Source organism: Macrotis lagotis, chromosome 7 (genome assembly GCF_037893015.1).
Source record: "Macrotis lagotis isolate mMagLag1 chromosome 7, bilby.v1.9.chrom.fasta, whole genome shotgun sequence".
Lineage (NCBI taxonomy): Eukaryota > Metazoa > Chordata > Mammalia > Peramelemorphia > Peramelidae > Macrotis > Macrotis lagotis.
Window position 1 is genome coordinate 222086325 of NC_133664.1, and position 24074 is coordinate 222110398.

At 39.7% G+C, this 24074-nt stretch overlaps 2 protein-coding genes across 3 annotated transcripts in view; one reads left to right on the top strand and one right to left on the bottom strand.

Moving 5' to 3' along the window:
* The window catches only part of WNT5B (Wnt family member 5B), a 157392-nt gene that overhangs the window by 48987 nt on the left and 84331 nt on the right, over positions 1 to 24074 (bottom strand). The window lies entirely within an intron of this gene.
* Positions 12408 to 15636, top strand: FBXL14 (F-box and leucine rich repeat protein 14). The gene has a single exon (XM_074194995.1). The coding sequence runs from the start codon at positions 12498 to 12500 to the stop codon at positions 13698 to 13700; it is 1203 nt and encodes a 400-aa protein (XP_074051096.1). The 5' UTR covers positions 12408 to 12497; the 3' UTR covers positions 13701 to 15636.

The following is a 24074-nucleotide window of genomic DNA, read 5'->3' on the forward strand; positions in this document are numbered from 1 at the left end:
TCATTGGAAAAGATCCTAAGGTTGGGAAAGATAGAAGGCAAAAGGAAAACAGGATAGTAGAGGATGAGATTAATAGATAGAATCAGGAAAACAATTAACATCAACTTGGATAGACTTTGAGTGATAGTGGAGGATATGTTAAAGTCCATGGGGATCATGAATAACTGAACAACAAGCATAACTATGAATGTGATTGAGATGAATTCACTCATACAGTAAAAGAGGACAGAAAAATGGATTAGAAGCCAAAATACAATAGGCTGGATATAAGAAATACCCTTGAAACAGCAAGATACACACAGAGGTTGGAAGAGAATGTATTATGCAGTAATAGGGTTAAGTGACTTGCCCAAGGTCACAGAGCTAGATAATTAAGTGTCTGAGGTCAGATTTGAACTCAGGTCCTCCTAACTCTAGAGCCAATGCTTTATCCACTGTGCCACCTAACCCCTTGTCTTTCATTCTTGAAAAAAGACCATGACATCAGCAGGATGATAATAAACATGTAAACTGGATTTGAGTTATACTAAGTCACCGGCCTCACCTTCTGTTCTGGAGCCATCTGGGTTCAGTGTCCAGAAATAGAGTAGGATCTGGAGATGACCCTGGATGTGAGACAGGGTTAAGTGACTTGCCTAAGGTCACCACAGCTAGCAATTATCTGAGGGCAGATTTGAACTCAGATCCTCCTAACTCCAAGGCTGGTGTTCTGTCCACCTATACACCTAATTAAAACTTCATTTTGCTAAAGGATATCAGACAAATTAAGGATATAAATAGAATTTTAGCAAAGTTAAATATAATATACCTCTGGAAAACACTGAATGGAATTTGAAAGGAATATATGTATCCCTCAGCTGACAAAACACACTTACAAAAATTGTAATAGGGTATAAAAACCATACAAATAAATGCAGAAGAAAAGAAATATTAAATGTAATCTTTTTCTAACCATAATGCAATAAAATTGCATACAATAAAGGGCTTTTAAAATAAAGATTAAAACTTATTGAAAACTAAACTTTGGGAAATCCTAAAAAAAGGGATAGGAAAAAGAACAAAACATATGAAGGGAATCAATGAAAAAACTGGGAAGAAAGGGGATCTAGCAGTCCTTGTATAATCACAGTACAAAGCTGTAATTTTAAAAAAATAATTTGGTATTCTAATTGGTAAGAAATAGAGAAGTTGATTACAGAAATAGATTAGGCACATGATATAAGCACAGTAACCTATTATTTGATAAACACTCAAATCCCAGTTATTGGGGCAAGAACTCATTATTTGACAAAAGCTATTGGGAAAACTGTAAGCAGTCTGTCAGAACTAGATATGAACCACACTAGTTAGCAGGATAAGTTCTACATGGGTACATGATTTGGAAAGAAAGGATGACATCTTTCTGCGGGAGAGTGGGGGGATGGAAGAAGGAAAAATGTGGGACTCAATCTTTCAGAAAATGAATGCTGAAAACTATTTTTGTATGTAATTGAGAAAAAAATTAATTTTTTTTAAAAATTAGAAAAAAGAAAGAATGATATAAGCAAATTAGAGGAGCATGGAAGAAATTATGTGTCACAACTATGGATATGGGAAGAGTTCATTACAAAATAAGAGAGAAATTCAAAGAAGATAAAAATGGTCAATTTTGATTTCTTAAAATTAAAAAGATTTGCACAAAAACCCTAAAATTAGAAGAGAAGCAGCAAATTGGCAGGAGAAATCTTGGCAGTAAGTTTCTCTTATTTCTTTTTTGTTTGTTTTTGCAAGTCAATGGGGTTAAGTGACTTGCCCAAGGTCACCCAGCTAAGTAAGTATTAAGTGTTTGAGGTGGCATTTGAACTCAGGTCCTCCTGACTTTAGGACTGGTGCTTTGGCTGGTGCTCTATCCACCACACCACCTAGCTGCCTCAGTTTCTCTTATTTCTATAGTATTTAGGGAAATGAGTGAAATTTATGAGAATAAGAGTCATTCCCCAATTGATAAATGGTCAAAGGACAAGAATAAAGAGGAAGAAATCTAAACTATCAATAGCCATAGGAAAAAAAATACTCTAAAACACTTGGAGAAATGCAAATTAAAATAATTCTGGAGTGCCTCCTTATATCCTTCAAATTGGTTAAGTTGAAAAACAGGAAAATGAAAAATGCTGTAGGGTCTGTAGGTGCACTATATTGGTAGAGCTATGAATTTATCCAATAATTGTGTAATTGAGAACTTTACCACTCCTCAAAAAAATGGATAACCTTTGACCCAGAGATAATGGTAATATGTCTGTACCTCAAAGAGATAAAAAAGAAAAAGAAAAAGACTCTCACAGGTACAAAAAATTTTATGGCAGCTCTTTTTGTATTTGTGGAGACTTGGAAACTGAAGGAATGCCCACCACTTCGAGACTGACTGAACATTATGCTATATAAACATGATAGAATACTATGAGGAAGGGGATAGTTTCACAAAAAAGCTGGAAAGACAACTTCAAAAGATTTAGGAATCAATACAATGGCCAACCACAGTTCCAAAAGACTAATGATGAAAATGTGACCCACCTCCCATTAGATAAGTGATGGGCTCAGAATACTGATTGATGAATGGTTTCTTTCTTTCTTCTTATTTTCCCGATTTCTTTCTTCCTTCTTTCCTTTCTTTCTGACATGGCTAATGAGGTAATTTGTTGTTCATGACTATGCATATTTTGTTATGGACTTTGTTTTTCTTGCCTTTTCACTGGAAGGGGGAGGGGGAAGAGGAGTGTGATCATTTGAACTAAAATAAAACTGAAAATAAAATTGAATTTGAAACATGAATCATTATTGAATAAACATGGAATCTACTTTGAACCCACCTGATATTAGGAAGACCCCTTGGAAGATACAAAGTAAAGTATACTTTTTTTTTTATTACTAAGAGAAGTCAGAAGTTATATATTACAAAAGAAGGCTTTATAGGAAGACTCATAGTGCTACATATGGAGTTTAATATAGCCAAAGTTACTTTGAAGGACTCTTCAGTTCTGGGGCAGAAAACTGAGAAAAGTGAATAGTTAGCACCATCTACTGGGACCTGCATAAAACTGCAGACAGATCAACAAGGGAAACTTCACATTCAGAGGAAATATTTATTTGAATTGATGAGTTGTGATTTGAGTACCTTAATAAAGGCTTGACAATGAAGAGCTCTAGCCAGGATAAAAAGTGCCAGGGACTGAGGGAGAGCAACCTAAGTCAGGTGTCAGTTTAGCTTTAAAGGGTGGAGTAGAGGAGAGGAGAGGGGAGGGGAGAGGGAGAGGGGCATCTCAAGGGTCCCAATCCACAGTCTCCTTGTCCAGTTTTTCCATCTTCCCCCCCAACAGATTCACTTTTTTTGTTTTATTAAAGATTTTATTTGTTTTGAATTTTACAATTTTCCCCCCAATCTTACTTCCCTCCCACAACCCCAGATTCACATTTTGAGGGATTAGGCTGCTCCTCTCCTTGTACAACTGAGGTAGCATCAAGTTTCCAACCTTCTTGATCTGTAAGCTTGGACACCCATTCCCTCATCCTTCATATCCTATAAATTGCTAAATCTTGTTCATCCTTCCCTCACAACTCTTTCACATGTCCTCTTCTCTCCAATCACACAGTCTCACTTGAAATAATTGCAATGCCCTTTTAACTGGTCTTCCTACTTCCGGTTTCTTTCTCTAAATCATTCTATACACAGCTGCCAAATTGATTTTTTTTCATTTTCAATTTAAGTATCACCAATGTACATTCCAATATAAAAAAGCAAATTACCCTGTTTTCATCTCCTTATTCTCTCTAATATTCTTTTCTTTCTTTTAAAAAAAATCTGTCATTTCAAAAAAAAGAAAATGAATAAAAAATAATCTGTCATTTCATTTATTACCATTCCCTATTCTCACTTTCAACAAGTGTAATTTTATAAAACAAAATCAACATATTACCATTTCTGATAATCTCTCATATTGAACTAAGGTCCATTGCCAGTACATCTGCTACAACACCAGTGATGTTGGTCGCTGCATTGATTGCACTTTCAAAGTTGTTTTTCTTTACATTGTTGTGATCATGATTAAACCATTCTCTTGATTTAGCTCATTTTACTTTGCATCAATTAATATCTTCCCAAATTCCCCTGAATTCTGAAATATTTTCATTTCTTGTGGTACAATAATATTCCTTTACATTCATGTCACAATTTAGTCATTTATCAATTTATGAGCACCTACTTTATTTCTAGTTCTTTTCTACCACAAAAAATCAATTACTGATTTTTTTTTTTTTTAGCTTTTTGCAAGGCAAACAGGGTTAAGTGGCTTGTCCAAGGCCACATAGCTAGGTGTCTGAGGCCTGATTTGAACTCAGGTACTCCTGACTCCAGGGCCGGTGCTTTATCCACTACGCCACCTAGCCTCCCCTTATTACTGATTTTTTTTATGGACATTTTTACCTCTGTCTTTGAATTAGGATACCTCCTTTAAAAATGCAAAGTGAAGTTAGTTTCTGACCCTTAAGAAAACAAATATTTAAGGTTAGAGTCTGTAAAATCATATTACAAGGACTAGAGTGTAAATGTTTGCTGATAAATGTTTAACAACTAGTTCTCCATTTCAGCCCCAGAAGTATATAGAACTATTAAAAGTTTAATCTACATTTTTGAAATTTTCTCAGTCATTTCCTTGAGGTCAGACAATCAACAAAATGGTAACTTGAGTCCTGATTAATAGCATTTGCCAATTTCCAAAGGTGCAAATGCTGGAGTCCACAAGCTGATCCAATAGAGGCCTAAGTATATGCCTAACAGGGGTATCACAAGGACAAAGGCTATGTACTCTTTAATAACTTTAGGGCTGAAGTTCAAAAGTGTTTTTCTGAATGGCTGTTCCTATTTACAATTCCACCAATAATTCACAACTGTGTCTGTCCTCCTATGACTACTCATTTGCCATTTATCATTTCTATCAATCTGATGAGTGAAAGATAAAACCTCAGAGATATTTTAAGTTGTATTTCTTTTATCATTGATTTGTAATATTGTTTTATGTAGTTGTTGATAACTTGAATTTCTTCCTTTGAGAATTGCCTGTTCATATCCTTTGACCATTTATTTATTAGGGAATGGCTCTTGTTCTTAAGTATTTGAAACAATTACTTTAATTTATTTATTCAATGACTCGAGGTGAGACCTTTGGATATCAAACCTTTAGCAAAAATATGCTGCAACAATTTTCCTTATTAATCTGGTTTATTCTTTTAATTCTAGTGAATTAAATCTATTTATGATTTTCAATTTTATGTAATGAAATTGTCACTTCTGTGATTAATTCTATCTGTTGTTAAGAATTCTTTCCCTAATGCAAATCAATTGGGGAATGGCTCTATAAGTTATGGTATCTGAATATAATGGAGTATTATTGTTCTGGTAAGAAATTAGCAGCCAGACTTCAGAAAAGCCTGGAAAGACCTGTATGAACAGATGCTGTTGCTGAGTGAAGTGAGCAGAACCAGGAAAACATTGTACACATTAACAACAACATTGTGAGATGATCAAATATGGTCTTGGCACTTCAGCCATCAAGGATAATCTTGAGAGACCTGTTAGGAAAATGCCATCCATATCCAGAGAAAAAAATGCAGAGCAAAAGCATGCCATTCACTTTTTAAAACTTTTTTTTCCCCTTATGGTTCCCCGCATCTTAGTTCTGATTTTTCTTTCATAAATGACTAATATGGAAATATGTTAAACATGGCTGTATATATACCACCTATATAGAATTGTTCACTGCTGGGGAAAGGGAAAGGAAGGAAGTAGAAAAATGGGGAACTCAAAATTTTGCGAAAGGATGAATGTTGAAGTCTATCTTTGCATGTAATTAAGAAAAAATTTTAAAAATTCCTTCTCTAGACAGATTACTGAAAAACATCTTTCCATTATCCTATCATATATCCATTTGGAACTTATTATGGCATATAATGATACTGATATTTCTAAAAGACAAATCTGATCATATTACTTCCCTACTAAAAAAATGTTCATTGGTTCCTCATGCCTCTAGGAAAAAAGATAAAATCTTTAAGCTGTCACTTTTAGTTCTTCATAATATTTTCCACCTACCTTTCTAGGATAATCTCATATCATGTACTCCCCTTTACACATTCATCATTTTAGACAAATTGTCCTATTTGCCTATATCTTTTCAAAAGGGTTCTCTCCTATCTAGAATTTTTTCACTCTTCACACCCACCCCCTAGAATTTCCAGTTTCCTTAAAAGCAAACCTCATGCTCCTTCCTCCTATGAGCATTATCTCCCGATTTCTCAATTGGTTTTTTCCATCTTGCAATTACTTTGCATAAATACTATATTCTTTCTACATTACTCTTTTTTCTTCATTCTTCATCCAGCCAAACTGGCTCTCTCTTTTTTCCTCAAACATGGTACCTTCAACTCCTTTCTCCATGCTTTTGTAGTAGCTATTCTCCATTCTTGGAATGTGCATCCTTCTCACCTCCACCTCTTTTTTTTTCTTTCAGGATGCACTAAAATACTGAAGTCTTTCCTGATTCCCCCATTTACTAGTGCTTTCTGCACCAAACTATCATGTGATTATTTTCTTTATTTATTCTGTCTGTACTTAAATATTTGCTTATCTCCCATGAGAATGTAAGCTTATTGAGAGTTGGAGTTGTTTCATTCTCGTATTTATATTTCCCAGCACAAGATTTGGCACATAATAAGCTCTTAATAAATGTTTGATAGTGCTGATTAATCAATCAATCAAACTGTTATTTATTTTACCTTTATATATGTTATATACTCCAGTAAAACATTAGGCAGAGGGGAGACTCATAATCCCCAGTCATTCTCATGGGAAATGAGAAACTTTTTGAATCCTGGATGGAACACGTCAACTGATATGATGTGTCTTTCTTGCTCCTGGGGAAGCTGGTTGACCTAGGGGATAGAGGGCCAGACCTGGAGTCAGGAGAACTTCAATTCAAATCTGGTAAGTCATTTAACTGCTATTTATCTCAGTTTCATCTACTGTAGAATAGGGATAATAATAGCACCTACCTCCCAGGATAGTTGCAAAGATCAAATAAGATATTTGTAAAATAGCACAGTGTCTGTCACATAGTGGGTACTATAGGAATGTCTGTTCCCTTCCTGGTCCTCCCCACAGGCTGCAGTTTGCCAACCCCTCCTCTAGAAGACCTTTAAAGACCTTGCCACCAATGCCTGGAGTGTGAGAAGAACAATACTTCCTAAGGATTTGTTTCAAAGTGAATGAGTGTCTCATTCCATGACCAGCCTATGAAAAGAACCCAGTTCTTAAGGAATTGTTCTTCATTTTCTAGGAGAAGGGAACTAGGCTAAAGGGAATAGGGTTTTAGATCATTTAAAAGTCTATTGTAAGGGGCAGTTAGGTGGCACAGTGGATAGAGGACTGGCCCTGGAGTCAGGAGTACCTGAGTTCAAATCTGGTCTCAGACACTTAATAGTTGTCTAGCTGTGTGATCTTGGGTATGTCACTTAACTGCCATTCAAAAATGGGGGGAAAAGTTTATTGTTAAATCCCAGAGCCAACCTTATTGTCAATGGAGAAACATTTTCTTAGTATAACAGTGGTTAAGAAGAATGCCTCTCTTACCTTTATCATTTGACATCTAGAAAGGCTAGTTATAGAAATAAGTTCAGAGAACAAAATCAAAAGCATATACAAAAGAGCAAAGAGGAGACCTTAAGACCCTATTATACAAAGGAAAATTCAACCTTGGGAGTACCTTTAGAAATGTTCTCCTGAAAGACAAAGAGGAACCAGAAGGTTTTAGAAGTGAAAGATGTGAAAGTAGAAACAGCTAATGGTAAATTATAGCTTGAGGGAGCAAAATTTGGAATTTAAATATAAAAAGCTTTCAACCCAGGACTTCTCATGTAATACATGGTAGACCAAACTTCCTAGAATATAATTTCTCAAGTTCCTTATCTTCTCTAGTGCAGCCTAGAATAAAACCTTTATACCTATTGGAACCAAATTCATAAAATGGGCCAGTTGATAGAAATGATTAGAAGTGAATGCCTATAAAATGAGAGGTTGGACTAGTTAAGAAGTGAAACAACTAGGATAAGGAAAAGAAAGCTTTGCCTCAGGGTACAAAAACTGAGGGCCCTGACAATGCTTCTATTCCTTCATCACCATAGAAACTCTGGAGCTTAGAACCTAATTAAGAAGAAAAACGACTGAAAATAGAAAGCTACCAGATGGCATGCTTCTCCTTTTTCCAATTCCTATGACCACACCCCAGGTGAACTAGTTCCTTCTTAAAAACAGTCTCCATCATGGGACAATATGCCCCAGGGTCTCCTTTCCTCCATAAGGTCTTTTCTTTTAAAGTTTCTCTCCTAACTCTAAATAAAATTTGTCTTTCAAAAGTTGATTTGAGGGTTATGTTTCATACTACTTGTTCCAAGCACATTTTTGGTAAAGTATGTTCCTTCTGTTAAAATTGTTAATTATGGGGGGCGCCTAGGTGGTGCAGTAGATAGAGCACCAGCCCTGGAGTCAGGAGGACCTGAGTTCAAATTTGACTTCAGACACTTATTACCTAGCTGTGTGACCACAGGCAAGTCATTTAACCCCATTGCCTTGCCAAAACAACCCCTCAAAATTGTTAATTATGGCTCTAGAAGGTCTCCAGATTCCCTTCTTTTTGCTTTAATTTCTATAGAATAGAGCTTGGCAAAAACAACCATAACATCAAACAAGCAAACAAACAAACAAACAAAAAAAAAACCCAACCAAACCTAGGTTCTAATCTTAACTGAAAGTTGTGACAATTGAAGGTAAGTCACTGCACTTCTCTGGGTCTCAATTTTCAAATCTGTAATATGAGGGATTTGTACCAATGATCCCTAAATTTTCTTATAGCTCCAAATTCTATTATTCACTCTCTCATTCCTCCCACTCTTCATCTCTTTTTCTCTGTGAATCACTTTCATGATCATTGTTCCCTTTCCGCCCCTTTATTTATGTAACACTTGTCACCTTTTCCCTTTCATCAAAGGCTGAGGTCCCCAAATAAGAAATTCCCTTGTGTTTTATATCCTAAATTTATCTAAATAAGCTTACTGAAACCTCAAGAAAGACATTATTTAAAGTTCTGATTGAGAAGTAACCAATAGAAGGTAACAATTACATAGAAATATATTCCAATTGTACATAAATACAGAACAGTGGCAAAATTAACATTCTATCCAGTTGAAAAGAGTGGAGATACAAACACGGAGACTATGTAGTTTTAAAAAATATATTCACATACAAAATATCAACTAAATTATACTATTTTTGGCTAACAAATCAAAAAAAGTTCCTACATGTGGAAAATGGTTAGAGACACTGAAATTCCTTTAACATCAAAAAATAGTTGAATCGGGGGCGGCTAGGTGGTGCAGTGGACAGAGCACAGGCCCTGGAGTCAGGAGTACCTGAGTTCAAATATGGCCTCAGGCACTTAATAATTACCTAGCTGTGTGGCCACGGGCAAGCCACTTAACCCCATTGCCTTGCAAAAACTTTAAAAAAAATAGTTGAATCATCCATTTATACCTGGAATTGTATGGGGGACCTAAATAAAAGAATGTAATCTCTGAGCTAACAGGATACCTTGCACAGAGTAGGTGGCTTTAATGTTTATTGTCTTGGAATCCAAAGAAAACAGGACTTTAGGGTACCAGAAAAGTTTATAGCATTTTTTGAAAAAGATTTTATGAGCAAAGGTCAGGCACAAGAAAGTGTGTCATGGAAATGGGAGATAAGAGTGCCTTGTGTGAGGAACAAAGAAAAGGTCAATTTGGTTGGACCTTGTGCTTCAAGGTGAGTAATGTATGAGTCTGGAAAGATACAGAATGGGACCAAATTGTGAAAGGTTTTAAATGCTAAATGATGTTTATATTTTTCCTAGAGGCAAAAGGGAGTCAGTAATTACTGAGTAAGGGAGTAGAATCGATTTAGTGGCTATATAGATGAGAATTTCAATAGTCTAGGCAATGAGTGATAAGGACCTGAACCACATGGTAGCTATGTGAGTGGAGGTTTTAGATGTGAGAGACATGAAAGTAGAAACAGTAAGATTTAGCAAATGATTGGAAATATATATATAATATATATATATATATATTATATAATATATATATAATATACTGAGACTAAAAAAATGCTGATGTTATGAACCTCAGAAGGAGAAGAACGATGGTATCTTTAATAGAAAAAGGGAGTTTGAAAGACAGGTTTTGGGGAAAAGATGAGTTGTTTTGGACACATTGAGTTTAAGTTCAAACATCCATTTTGAAATGTCCAATAGGCAATTGGTGATGTAGGACTGAAACTCAGGGGAGAGACTGGTGTTGGATATATAGTTTTAGGAGTCATCTGCCTGGAGGTAAAAATTAAATTCTGACAATATATTTTATTAGAAGGGTTTCACTTTTTAAATGATGGTGTGGAAAGCAGGGGAAGAAGATGGGTTTTTGTTAACTGAAATGAATTAATGAAAATTAAAGTCATAGGAGCCGATGACATTATCAAAAGAAAATTGAGGGAAGAAAGAGACACATATGAGAAGCTCATATTTAAAGGATAATGATATTGATGATGCAGCAAAGGCTACTGAAAAAGAATACTCAAGGAGGAGAACCAGGAGTTCTGTGACTAAAATGCAGGAAAAGAAAACATAAAGAGGAGATGGTCTGACCTTGCTATCTCTTATATTTTGTTTCTTCCTTAAGGATATGATTTCTCTCTCATCACATTCAATTTGGATCAATGGAAACAATGTAAAGACTGGCAAATTGCCTTCTGTGGGGGGTGGGGAAGGGTGTAAGATCAGGGGGAAAATTGTCAAACTCTAAATCAAATCTTTAAAAAAAAAAAAAGAGAGAGTATGCTGCCCAGTGTCAAATGCAGCAGAGAGGTCAAGAAGGAGAAGAACACGAGGCCTGTGTCCTCTCGTGCAGGGGAGATCCGGGTCAGTCCTCGCAGGCCCATCTGGGGGTCACCAAGAGTTCCGTTCCCAGCAGCAGCTCTCAGCCAGCCCGCCCACGTTCTACAAAAGCACGCGCGCCGGGTCACGGTAACGCCGCTTCGTGAAGGACGCGGAGAGAATAAAGAAAAGGGGCGGGGGGGGGGGGGGGGGGGCCGTGGCCTCTAGGGAAGGCGGCCATCGGGGCCGCCAGGCCGCCGGGAGCGGTCGGACTAGCCGGAGGGGCGGGTGAGGCCCTGAGGAGGCCCTAGGGACACAGGCCGGGTGGACCCTGCGGGCACACACCTGGCCCAGTGGCCGGCGCGTGGCGCGGGAGGTTCCCGGACTGGGCTACCCAAGCGGGGAGGCCTGGGGCGGGCCCAAGTGGTGACGGGCAGGGCGGGCCCAGGGAGGGAGGGGCACCGCCCGCAGGGGCGGGCCCGTAGCCCGGGCCGGCCCCGGCTCCCCTCCGGCGCCCACGGGGTTAACACTCCCGGCCGAACAGAAAAGGAAGAACTCGGTTTCCAGGGTAACGGCTCCGACTGTTCCGGCAGCCCCGGCCTGTACCACTGCGCCAGCAGATGCGGGGGTGGCCGGAAAGGAAGGACCAAGGTGCTGCTGAGAGGCGGGGGACGCCCCGGACCCTACCAAGTGCGCGGCCCGCCCGCTGGCCCCGAAGCCCGAGGGGCGCCTCGCGACGGCGGCCGAGAGGGTGAAAGGAGGAGGAAGAGGAGGAGGAGGAGGAAGCGGCGGCCGCGGGCTCCGTGCGCGAGCCGGGAGCGCCCAACTGCCGGAGGGCGGAGGGGGAGGACGGGATCGGCCTTCGCCGCCTCGGTCCGCCGTCTCGTCCCCCCCGCCCGGGCGGCGGAGTGCGGGCGGCCCGGGGCCGCTGATCTGAAAAGCGGGCGAGAGACAAAGGCAGCCGGAAGGCTCTGGGGCGGCCCGGAGCGCAGGGCGCCCGCCCGCCCGCCCGCCGTCTTCCCGGCCCGGCGGCGGCGGCGGCGGCGGCGGCGGCGGCAGGATGCAGCAGGGGGCGTGGGAGCGGCGGCGGCCTGATAGCCGAGCCCGGCGGGGCTAGAGCGGCGGGGCCCTGCGGAGCCGGGCGGGGCCGCGCGAGGCGGGCGGGCGGGCGAGCCAGGCGGCGGCCCGGCATGTGAGCGCCGAGGCGCGGGAGCACGGGCGCGGACAGGCGGGCTGGGCCGGGCCGGGCAGGGCAGGGCCGGCGCGGCCGGAAGGACGGACCCGGAGGAGGAGCGCTTTTGGCGGCGGCGGCGGCGGCGGCGGCGGCGGCGGCGCGGAGCCGGGAGGCCCGGAGAGCTGGGGGGGGGCTCGGGCCCGCGGCGGCGGCGGCGGCGGCGGCGGCGGCGGCGGCGGCGGCGGTGGTGAGGCTCGGTCCCACCTCTGGCCGGGGGCGGCCGGGCCCGAGCCCGCGCCTCCTCCCCCCCCGGAGCCCGTGGAGGGGGGAGGAGGAAGATGGAGACCCACATCTCGTGCCTCTTCCCGGAGCTGCTGGCCATGATCTTCGGCTACCTGGACGTCCGGGACAAGGGGCGCGCGGCGCAGGTGTGCGCGGCCTGGCGGGACGCCGCCTACCACAAGTCTGTGTGGCGGGGGGTGGAGGCCAAGCTGCACCTGCGCCGCGCCAACCCCTCGCTGTTCCCCAGCCTGCAGGCCCGGGGCATCCGGCGGGTGCAGATCCTCAGCCTGCGCCGCAGCCTCAGCTACGTGATCCAGGGCATGGCCAACATCGAGAGCCTGAACCTGAGCGGCTGCTACAACCTCACGGACAACGGGCTGGGCCACGCCTTCGTGCAGGAGATCGGCTCGCTGCGGGCGCTCAACCTCAGCCTCTGCAAGCAGATCACCGACAGCAGCCTGGGCCGCATCGCCCAGTACCTCAAGGGCCTGGAGGTGCTGGAGCTGGGCGGCTGCAGCAACATCACCAACACCGGGCTGCTGCTGATCGCCTGGGGGCTGCAGCGCCTCAAGAGCCTCAACCTGCGCAGCTGCCGCCACCTCTCGGACGTGGGCATCGGGCACTTGGCCGGCATGACCCGCAGCGCCGCCGAGGGCTGCCTGGGTTTGGAGCAGCTCACTCTGCAGGACTGCCAGAAGCTCACCGACCTGTCCCTCAAGCACATCTCCAGGGGCCTGGGAGGGCTGCGGCTGCTGAACCTCAGCTTCTGCGGGGGCATCTCGGACGCCGGCCTCCTGCACCTGTCCCACATGGGGAGCCTGCGCAGCCTCAACCTGCGCTCCTGCGACAACATCAGCGACACCGGCATCATGCACCTGGCCATGGGCAGCCTGCGCCTCTCCGGCCTGGACGTGTCCTTCTGTGACAAAGTGGGAGACCAGAGCTTAGCCTACATCGCCCAGGGACTGGACGGCCTCAAGTCCCTTTCCCTTTGCTCTTGCCATATCAGTGACGACGGCATCAATCGCATGGTCCGGCAGATGCACGGGCTGCGCACCCTCAACATCGGCCAGTGCGTCCGGATCACTGACAAGGGCCTGGAGCTGATTGCCGAGCATCTCAGCCAGCTCACTGGCATCGACCTCTATGGCTGCACTCGAATCACCAAACGGGGACTAGAGCGAATTACTCAGCTGCCCTGCCTCAAGGTGCTCAACCTGGGACTCTGGCAGATGACTGAGAGTGAGAAGGTCAGGTGAGGGCAACAGTGCTGGACTCCCTCCCCTCCCTTCTCCTTAACCCTTGTGGACTCGGTATTCCTGATGGAGGGGGGGGGGGGCCGTGACCGGCTAGCCAACACGTTTGCTTTTTCTCTTCCCTTCTTTGTGCCCCATCGAGCCCATTCTGTCTTGGCATTTGAAGCTGGAATTAGATCCAGCTCTGTCATTCCTCTGCTACCACCTACCCTACCGGTTCCTTACACTGAGGACAGGGACAGTACAGACCCAGTCACATAGAGCCACCCTTTTTTTTTTGCATAGGAATTGAAGACTGATTCAGCTGCCCATACCCATAGACCACCATGAATTTGGAAGTGTAGGGTGGAATAGGGTCAAGTGACTAGTCTCTTTAAACCAGGGGAGTTGCTGAAAAACCTCTGCCTTCACTTATGCATTTATTTGAATACTGTGATCTGGTTTTATTTTGAAGTGTATAAAAAAAAAGCAAACCCAGCTACTACATCCTCCTCTATTTGTGTAACTAATCCTGGTCTCTTCTCATTATTATTTTTTTTTTCGCAAATCTATTCATGCTATTTTTTCTTTTTTTTTTCTTATTTTGGAAGAAATTTGAAATCCTCATGGATTTTTAAATACCATTCTTTTTTGCTGAATATATCTTATATATTATATATATATATATATATGTGTGTGTGTGTGTGTAAGTATATATATATATATATATATAAAATATATACATTTATATATGTCTGGCTACCTCGTTTTAGTTTACTTTTTTCTGAAGCCCTGGAATTCTTACAAGAAAGATATTTTGAGACTGAAACATTTTTGTGCCTCGACTGGAAAGAGACCCCTATGGGTTTGTAAATGTTTTTGTTTGATTCTCCTAAATCCCCCATCCAGTGTATCTCACTTCCATATTCTGGCTATAATTTTCTCTTTCCTCCATAGGGATTGGGGGACTCAACTGTATCTCTGAACCTTGACTTAATTTATAGCACAAATGATAGGGAAAATGAGGACTGGACTGGTTTATTTTTGTTGTTTTTTGTTTAAAGTGAGATGCAGATTGTGTCTTGAAAATGATTATTATATATGCAAACTCTACTCTCCCCCAACCGCTTTTCCAGATTTCCCTACCAAGAAAAAGAAAAGGTCACAGAGGCTTCCTGTTGGGAGTGGGGAAAAGTGCAGAGCTGGCCTGTAGAACCCAAGGGCTGTAATGTGAAGGGGGAGGAGACTGAAATTCATGTCTTATCTCAGTTTGGTCAATAAAATGGAGCTCATGGGTTTTTAAAATTCTGTTTCTAAATGGAGGAATAGATGACTTTTGGTTTAAGGTTTTTGTTTCTTTTTTGTTTGTTTTTTCTTATTTTAATTTTTAATTTTTATTTTTTTGGTGGTGGGTGGGAACTGTGGCTTTAAAAAATGTTTACTTTTTGAGTAGGGAGGGCTTTTTTTTTTTTAAAGAATCCTCCACAATAATAGGCCAGATCACGGAGTTAAAACAAACCCAGAGACCCTATCAATTAATTGTACTGTTTGTGAATTTGTATAAATAATAACAAAGATCCTCTTAAATCATTTTATATTCTTACAGTAAAAGGTTAAACTGATATTTATATAATAAAAAGAGGAAATATGAAATATGTTTTTGAAAAAATAAGTCTATCTGTGAATTATTTTTAAGGCACTGTGTGTTTATTTGTTAATACTCTAAAGAGAGAGTAAAAGAAAATAATGCATTTTGTGTGAATATATAATGATCAAAAGTCTATTTTTTAGAAGGACCAATATCATCATTGATATATCTTAGAAATTAGATTTTTATACACACACGCACACACGCGCACACACACACTAAACTTTAGTTTAAATCCAGTTCTGTTTTATTTTAAAAATACAATATTATCTACATGAGAATTTGATAAGAGATGAAACAAAGCCCATTAGAATGGCCAACTTTTCTTTGGGGGTGGGTGGGTGGGGTATAAAAATAAATTGCTAACTATAGGGCAAAAAAAAAAATGGAAAAAAGGAGTGGAAAGAGTAATGGGCTCCCATACTGTTTCTCATATTGGGTGTGGGGAGGATGTGAAATGGTGGAGGGAGCTAAAGCCATTGTTCAGGAAAAGTTAAGAGAGAGCTGTCCTTGCTTGCTTGTTCAGTCATGCATACTGAATCTCACAGTGTGAAGGTCCCCATGGAAAAGAGTAGGGTAGTTCATCCCTTCTTTTTAACATTCCTCTCCAGGCCTGGCTGTATTTAAGCCCTTTCCTGGGGGAGGGGAGACCAGAAGTTCTTGTCCATTTGCATTTTAGCCACTTCCACTGTAGGAACAGGCCCCTGATTCTACCCTGGTGAGTGTTTTTACAGTGCATGAGGGCTCTTTACAACTCTGCTTACTCCTTTAATGAAGAGTTAGTTACCTCCAAATCTGACACCTACTTGCTTTGAGAATATGTATATGAAGTTTCTGGCTAACTTTCATCTTGCTCTTATTCAGTTTTACACTCTTCATTTTTCTTAAGTCATTCTGATAAAGGAACTGACATTTATAAAATCTATGTAAAAATAGAAATACAGAACTTCGATGGATCAGCCCCCTTCCCAGGGTGAGACCAGCATCTAGGCTTCAGCCCGGGTAAGATTGTTTTGTAAAATTTCCAAGCTTTCTGCTTGAGTATATCACAAAAGCTTCATTGTTTCCTTTAGGAAAGCCAGCACAATTGGGTCTAATTGAGCCTGACACTATATCCATCTTCCTTTGCTTTGAAGGAGGTATGGATCTCTTCCCAGCTCGAAGTTTACAATACTTATTGAAAAAAAAAAAGGATGATGTGTGAACCCCAAATAAAAACTAGAAACTTAAGATCAGGATCAGAATTCTGATTTCACAACATGCTACCAACTCATGAGGGTTATATGAGGATTTTAGCCAATTTTGATTCTTAAAAAGTTCACATATACATAGAAATAAACTCTACAAACATCTTTCCTTTTGGATACAACCAGTAAGAACCCTTCAACATGCATCTATTTTTTATTTTTTTAAGTTTTTACAAGGCAAATGAGGTTAAGTGGCTTGCCCATGCATCTACTTTTTAAAAAATTTTTATAGCAAGAAATAGAATTGTTATCTCTAGGTTAAGATTTGAAATGAAAAGTCCTTATACTAAAATATATAATTTGGTTTCTTAAAAACTATATTTCTGAAAAAGTTGAGTGATTCAGTCAGGTTTTTTTTTTTTAAGGCTTGTTGCCATACTCCGGAGAGTCACATTTGACTAATAACTTAAACTTGATAAAATTGTGTTCTCTAAGCCCATCTCCTTAATCTTTAGAAGGAAAAATGTTGAAAGTTGGTTTGGGGACTGGATCTTCACTGGGGTTAGTCTGTTACCTTTAGCTAAACATTGGCTCTTAAGATGGCAAAGAAATATCATAAAAGGGGATGCTAAATAGAAATAACAACTGATAGAAATTTTGTGGTAGGTTAGAAGATACAAGACCAAAGTCTGGCTTTCACAATGAAGAACAGAAAGAATGATATAAATAAGGGTAGCTTAAAACTTAAAGCTAGAAAGTAGTAAGCCAGTACTAATTAGAATCAAACACTGAAAATCCAAGTACAGAACCTATTTTTATAAATCTTAGGGTACTGATGTAAATATCACATTATCACAGGAACAATTTCTAAACAGATCTCACCTCTTCAGGTAAAAGCCCTTTGAATATTGCAGCCTGTGCCAAAAAGATAATCGTGGCTGAGATAGTGTCTGCAGCCCCCCCCCCCCCAACAAGGATACCCAAGTGGGCACCAGGCCAAGGTTGTTGGCACCACTGAATAATATTCCTAGGCATAGAATCCTTCCTCTCTGTTAAATTCCTTGACCTTAAGGCAAAAGCTCTTCATATGTATGTAGAAGTATTTTATTAGGCTTTTGTAAAAAAAAAAATCCATATTTGGCAGTTATTAATAAATGTAATTAACTAAAGGCCATGTTATCTTTTCAAAAAAGCCATAGTTGAAACATTTGAAATCTTTCCAAGATGACAACTTTTTTGTTTGTTTTTCAACAGCTACTAAACTTCGGAAGAGAAATTAATGCTTTCACTTTTGCCTTTGAGGATTTGAACTCAAGTTTTCAAAGGTCAAGGGGCACTGGCAATAAGAGAGCCAGTGAAAAAGAATCTCTAGATTAAAAAAACAAACCAAGATCTTAGTTTCCAACCAGTTGTGAGTCTCAATCTAATGAAAAAGAATGGCCTTTGAGTTTTTTTTTTAGCCCTGTTCTGATGTAGAAGGGGTGGGACCTATGGCAAGTCTAGAGTAGTCTGTCTTTTCTCATTTTCTTTTCCTTCCATTAAACATCATCCCTTTCAAAAAGTGAATTCTATTCCTTTGCCCTTTTAGACAAGATCTAAATTTTGTGCCACCATGAACCTGAGGAATCAGGAGATGAGGCTTTTTGATGAAATTATAAGGATTATGGATAAAGCTAGGATTAGGAGTTGGAACATTTGATCCAATTACAAATATTTAAGTATGGTACTACAAAAATGCTTCAGGCAACACATTTACCTCTATCACTGTCAATAAAGGTAAGTAAAGCTAAAGTATTTTAAGACTGTTAGAGGATGGGTGGCTAGGTGGTGAGGTGGATAGAGCACTGGCCTTGGAGTCAGAAGTGCCTGAGTTCAAATGTGGCCCCAGACACTTAATAATTACCTAGCCGTGTGGCCTTGGGAAGCCACTTAATCCCATTGCCTTGCAAAAAAAACTAAAAAAAAAACCCCCCAAAACAAAACAAGAGTCCTAGAGAAAGGCATTTGACTCAATGACAAATATTTATAAATTAACCAAAATGAAATGCACAGTTGAAATAAGGGTGTGTATTTTCCAACTCTTAGATTTTCTGGAAAATCAGTAAATGTAAATGGTCACAAAGTAATGATGTTAATCAGCAATTTTTTCCCTTAATGAGACTACTTCCCATATCTTAGCAGGGTGTGGCAGTGACCCTGTATGCTTTGCTTACCACTGTCCAAGTAACAGTGTGGCTAAGTTTAGAGAAGCTTATCACAATGTTGACCTCAGTAACTTCTAAAAACTAATCTGTGTTATAGGGAGGAGCCACACTGATGAAATCAGTTTTTCCAAGTCTTAAAGAAGAGAATATGTCTTAAATTGCTTGTTTTGAATACTGATCTTAATAACTTGGTTCTGTAAAGCTAACTTTGCCAAGTAATGAACATGCAAAGTATAAAGTCCTTGTTTATGTGGCATCACTATGTACTGTTTTAAGCCACACTAAAAGAGTTCATGGTATCACATTTAATATAAAAAGAATCCTTCATTTAGAAACAGGCCCAGAAAAATGAGGACACAAGGAGTAACCCAGCAAGAGGGAACTGATACCCTGACTCAAATTCAGTCCTCTCCATTCCCACCACATATATATGTGTGTGGTTTGTTAAAGCATTTTCACAACAATTATTTCAGATAAGAGTCTTTCAGATAGAAAAATGGAACATGAAGGATTTGGAGAACTAGCCTGAGCAGATATCTAGGAAGTTCTGAGTTCAGTTCTTGTCTCCTGACTTTCTGGTTCAATGAGAGTAACAACTTTTCAGTGTTCTAGGCAAGTCTCCAAAACTGCATTTCAGAGAAAATGCTGAGCTGCTTTTGGTAAAAGGACTCTCATCAGTTGGGAGTTCCCTGGACCAATGGAATCATAGGTCCAATCCTTATACCTAATGTTTTTCCAACTGTTTCTTCTAACAGAAGTCATAATACATTTTCTCCCATAAAAATAAACAACAATAAACTGAAAGGCTTTTTTCTTTCCATAATTTGGCTTAAAGGACAAATGTTGCAATTGCATTTTTATTTATGGAGGAAAGCAGTGGATATAAATCTTAAAGGGCAGAAAAAATGATTGTTTCAGCTGTAAAGAAATTGGACTTCCTAAATATGATTTGCCTGCATAATCTTAGTCATATTCTATTACTGGATTCCTCTGAGCTTTTCAAAGAGTGGGATTTTTTGGTTTTATTTCACAAGTAGGATGATTTGATAGCAAATATTTTTTGGTGGTTTTATAGATGGAATAAGTGATGCATGAAAGAGTTAAGGAATTTTATCTTGGACTAATTAGCTCTATCAGAACTTCTGGTCCAGGCCTTGTTCTAATACCGACATCAGAGGGAAAGCATCCAAGGTGCAGGCAGCCCTTTGATCCTGCTCTCCTTTATCGCTTGGCTACCATCTCCTCAGAATGATACTAATGGGTGACATTTACATAATGCTCAAAACTTGGCTTCAAATTCATTTGATCTTCTTAACAGCCCTGGGAAGTAGCTGCCTCTGGTATTAGCCCCATTTTACAGATGAGAGAACACCATATTGACTTTTCTTTGGGACAGAAAAAAAACCATTGCTGAAAATTTTATTATTTAGTATTTTTCAAGGAGCAGACTTATCTTGGATAAGCTCCCCATACACTTCATACAGACAATTTCAGGAGATTCTAAGAACCAGAGAGTGGAGTGGGCAAATGGAAGATGGAACTATTGGTACCATCTAGTGTCAAATCTGTCACCAGCTGCCTTCAGAGAACCTAAGCCAACACTAACTCCTCCCTTCCTTTCCCCACCCCATCTCCATTTGGAAAAGAATTTTCAGGAACTTAGGATTTAGGATAACCAAAAAACTAGCATCCTGTGCATGCTTAATTTCTTTTGAAAGACCAGGAAGCATACCAGAATATTTGTGAATCTTACATGAAATGGAATCCTGGAGTACCAACTGTGTTGTCTCTTCCAACAAACATTTGAAATTTGGATTTTTAAAAGATAATTCCTCTTGCTAATTCTTTCTGATGAAAATTTGTAAGGGTTTAACAGGAATTGCATAACACCTGCATGTTCATATTCTCACAGCTCAGGGTCTAGCACATATCAACCAGTAATTGCTACCCAGATGATGAAGACATGATGCTACATTTATACTATGAGTTGGTAGTGCTTAGAGGAAATTTTTTTTCATAATTTTCAGTAAAGCAATTCTTCCCCAAAATACCTTCTTAAATTACCTAACAACATGGAAAGCAATTATTTCCTATGTACAAGAGATATAAGAAAAAGTAATTAAGATGAAGTGCCATAATATCTCCATTTCTTCCCACTTTTCTTAGGAAATAAAATTCTACATCTCTATTTCTCACTACAGAAAATATTACTCCAAGACATTTATTAAACTGCAGGGGAGATAATTTCCTCTTTCTCTCTGGCTTGTCAGGGAAAAACTTTTTCTGAATGAGAGAAAAAAAATGAACTGCAATATTTAAAAAAAAATTAAGAAACCAAGAAATGTACTAATGGATGGGAGAAAGGAGAAACTACAAGAATGCTTAGCTCTCAAAACATTTTTAAGACTTTTAGATGAAAAGGACCTTTCCAATTCCATTACCAGGTTTTAAACATTAGTCTTCCAAAGTTTGCAAACCTGTTTGTTAGCAGTTAACAACTCAGTCCATTTAACTTGCTTTAAGCAAACATAGAATGAATATATACAGGTAAACAGGTAAATCAAGGGCCAGTTACTTGCTTTAAAAGATTCATTATTCTTTGTCCTAAACTAGACTTTTCTAGAAAATTTGAACATAATGACATACACATAATCTTTTAGGAACACATTTACTACTATGATTACCATGATGCATTAAAGCATTCCTTGTTTTGGATAACATATAATACAATAGAAGAGCAGTCATTTCATGTGACTTCATATTAGGTTTTCTCTGTTGCACATTTAGAGCAGGAGTTCTTTATAGTTTGTATCAATAGGCCCCTTTGACAATCTGGTTTGACAGCTTATAGGCCTCTACACAGAACAGTGTATTTAAATACATAAAATAAAAAATCAATCATATTGGAATATAATTCTCAAAATGTTAAAATTTGTTTTTTTCACAGAACCAAGGTTAAAACTCCTTCCATATAGGACAGACATTTTATTCTCAAGTTTTTAGACCACAGAGGGGATAAAATATTCTAGTTCTGGTAAAAGTCAGTGATCCCGAGACAGATGTCCCCACTATTGTCCTCAGAATCAATGTCAACAATTGGAGTATTTACTCTGCCTGAAGAAAGTGGTCTGCCCCATCCTCTTCCTTCATGCAGTAATGTCATGGTCTTACTAGAATAGAGCATCTTATTAAAGGAAATATTTAGTGCAGGATCCACACAAGTCTTATTGCTATTTGCATCAGAAACTCAAATTTTGGTCTAACTACACAGGGGGAATGGTTTTGTGTTTCTAAAGGCCTCAAGTGAAGTCCAGGCTCTGGTCTATACTATAATTTTAAAGTGGAAAGACTTTTAAGGACAGACCTGATGACAGCCTGTATGCATGCCTTATCCAAAGACCAGTCTAAGTTAGCTTCAGCATCAGTGAAGTCTTTGAAATTTTGAAATATATAAGAAATATAAGACTTTATACAGAGAATTTAAAAAATCAGTTCTTTAGCACGGATTACTCTAGGGGAAAAATCAAATTTTTTCTCCTTTTTCTAAACATCTTTCTTCACCATATTCTTTCCTCCACTGAGAGAACCAGCTTCACTTTTGTTGTGAAAGTAAGAGATAGTAAGAAGCTCTGTCTTGTTTGTTTTCTCCCAGTTTCTGCAAGTAAAGAGAATGTTCCTAAATAAAGAAAAGGTTCAGATATGGTCTTTTTGAAGTTTCAAAGGCTTGATAAAAATGGAGGAATGTGGAAAAGAAAAAAGATAAAATTTTAATAGTTTTTAAAAAAATTAACCTAATGCTGCTGGTTCTACTTGCTGTCAGCAGGTGGCAACATTGCCTATGAGTTGGAGGCCATTTACTATTCAAAATCTTTAGTCTCTTTTCTAACAATTTCCTTCTGCCTTCCTCTTCCTCATCTCCTCCTTGTAATCATCTTGAGGGTATCAGAGCTTACCAAGAAATTAGCTTCAGTGACTTCAAATTTCAAAAGGATAAAGATAACAGTGAAACTGATAGGGCTTTAGAAACAGTCTTTCATCTGGGGAAAAAACTGCTATTTAGCCATTAGCACTTAAGATCACAGCTCTAGAACTGGAAAGGACTTTGGTTGGAGGTCATCAAGTCTAGACCACTCATTTTTAAAGAGGTTAGTAAAGGTTTGAGGTGGGATGTGCTCTAAAGCAACCTCAAAGACCAGCTTCAACATCTTTTTTTTTTTTTATTTTTGAGATGATCACATAGGGGAGTAAAGGTTAAAGGATCACGTGAGGAAAATTTGAGTACATTTCCAAAACTAAATTTTATAGTCATTTATATCTAATATCTAATATTTCTAACATTGGAAGGAAAGCTGATAATTACATTTTCTTCCTGTAAGAAAAAGTCCTAAAGTTGCTTTAAGGAAAATTTCTATTATGATGACAATGAGCAACAAACTCAATATGTTCACTTTAAGATAGTTGAACATAGGATCTTAATATACTCAAAATGTTCACTTTAAAATACTTGAACATGGGATAGAAGATGAAGTATGACAAGTTTTTAAAAATATGTCATACTATGGAAACTTCCCAGTTTTGATTCATAAGTGAGTTCGCAACAGATAGATTACTTTGAAAAATGAACATTAAGGAAAAAAGGTAAGATGACACAGCTCTTCAAGGAACTCCTTTGACTGGAAAGGTATTTAGAATCCAGGGTTGGGTTGATGGGGGAAGACTTCATGGTTGTTGCCTTTTTATTCCATAGTATGGTTTCAGATAACTAATCCAGAACTGAAGATAGTTTGGTGCCTATGTGAGATTCTTTACCTTTCTTTTTATGTCATCTATTCTTTAAGGTAGGTGATACCTGGACCCCTTCTCAATAATGGTAAGCTTAGGTGGTGAAGTGAATTGATTACTAAATAACATTATTGGGGAGATCCAGGGTTTTTCCCCTTCCTTTACCCTCATTCTCTATTAAGATCAAGCCAGACTCCAAAGGACTTTGTTGATGAATGACACCGCCCAAATCCCCAAGATACAAATTTTCCAATCCTGGGTGAGAGAGCCCACCTAACCTACAAAGAATTTGATCTAAGGTGAATTCTAACCCTTTGTATTTCATCAGGGAAGGGGAGAGGTGAAGGTGGGGAGAATGTAGATCTTTTGTCTAGATAATCCAAGACTGTAGGATAGTCTGGCTTGAGAGAGTCTCCCCTTTTTCCATGAGTGACATAATCAAAATTACCCTTATTACAATAGGTCCACCCCTCACAATATTCATTCTTCTCATTGTTAGTCAATCAGAGTTGATTACCACCCTTAGGAACCCCCATTCTTTTTTTAAAAAACTTTTTAGGAACTCCCATTCTTCTAA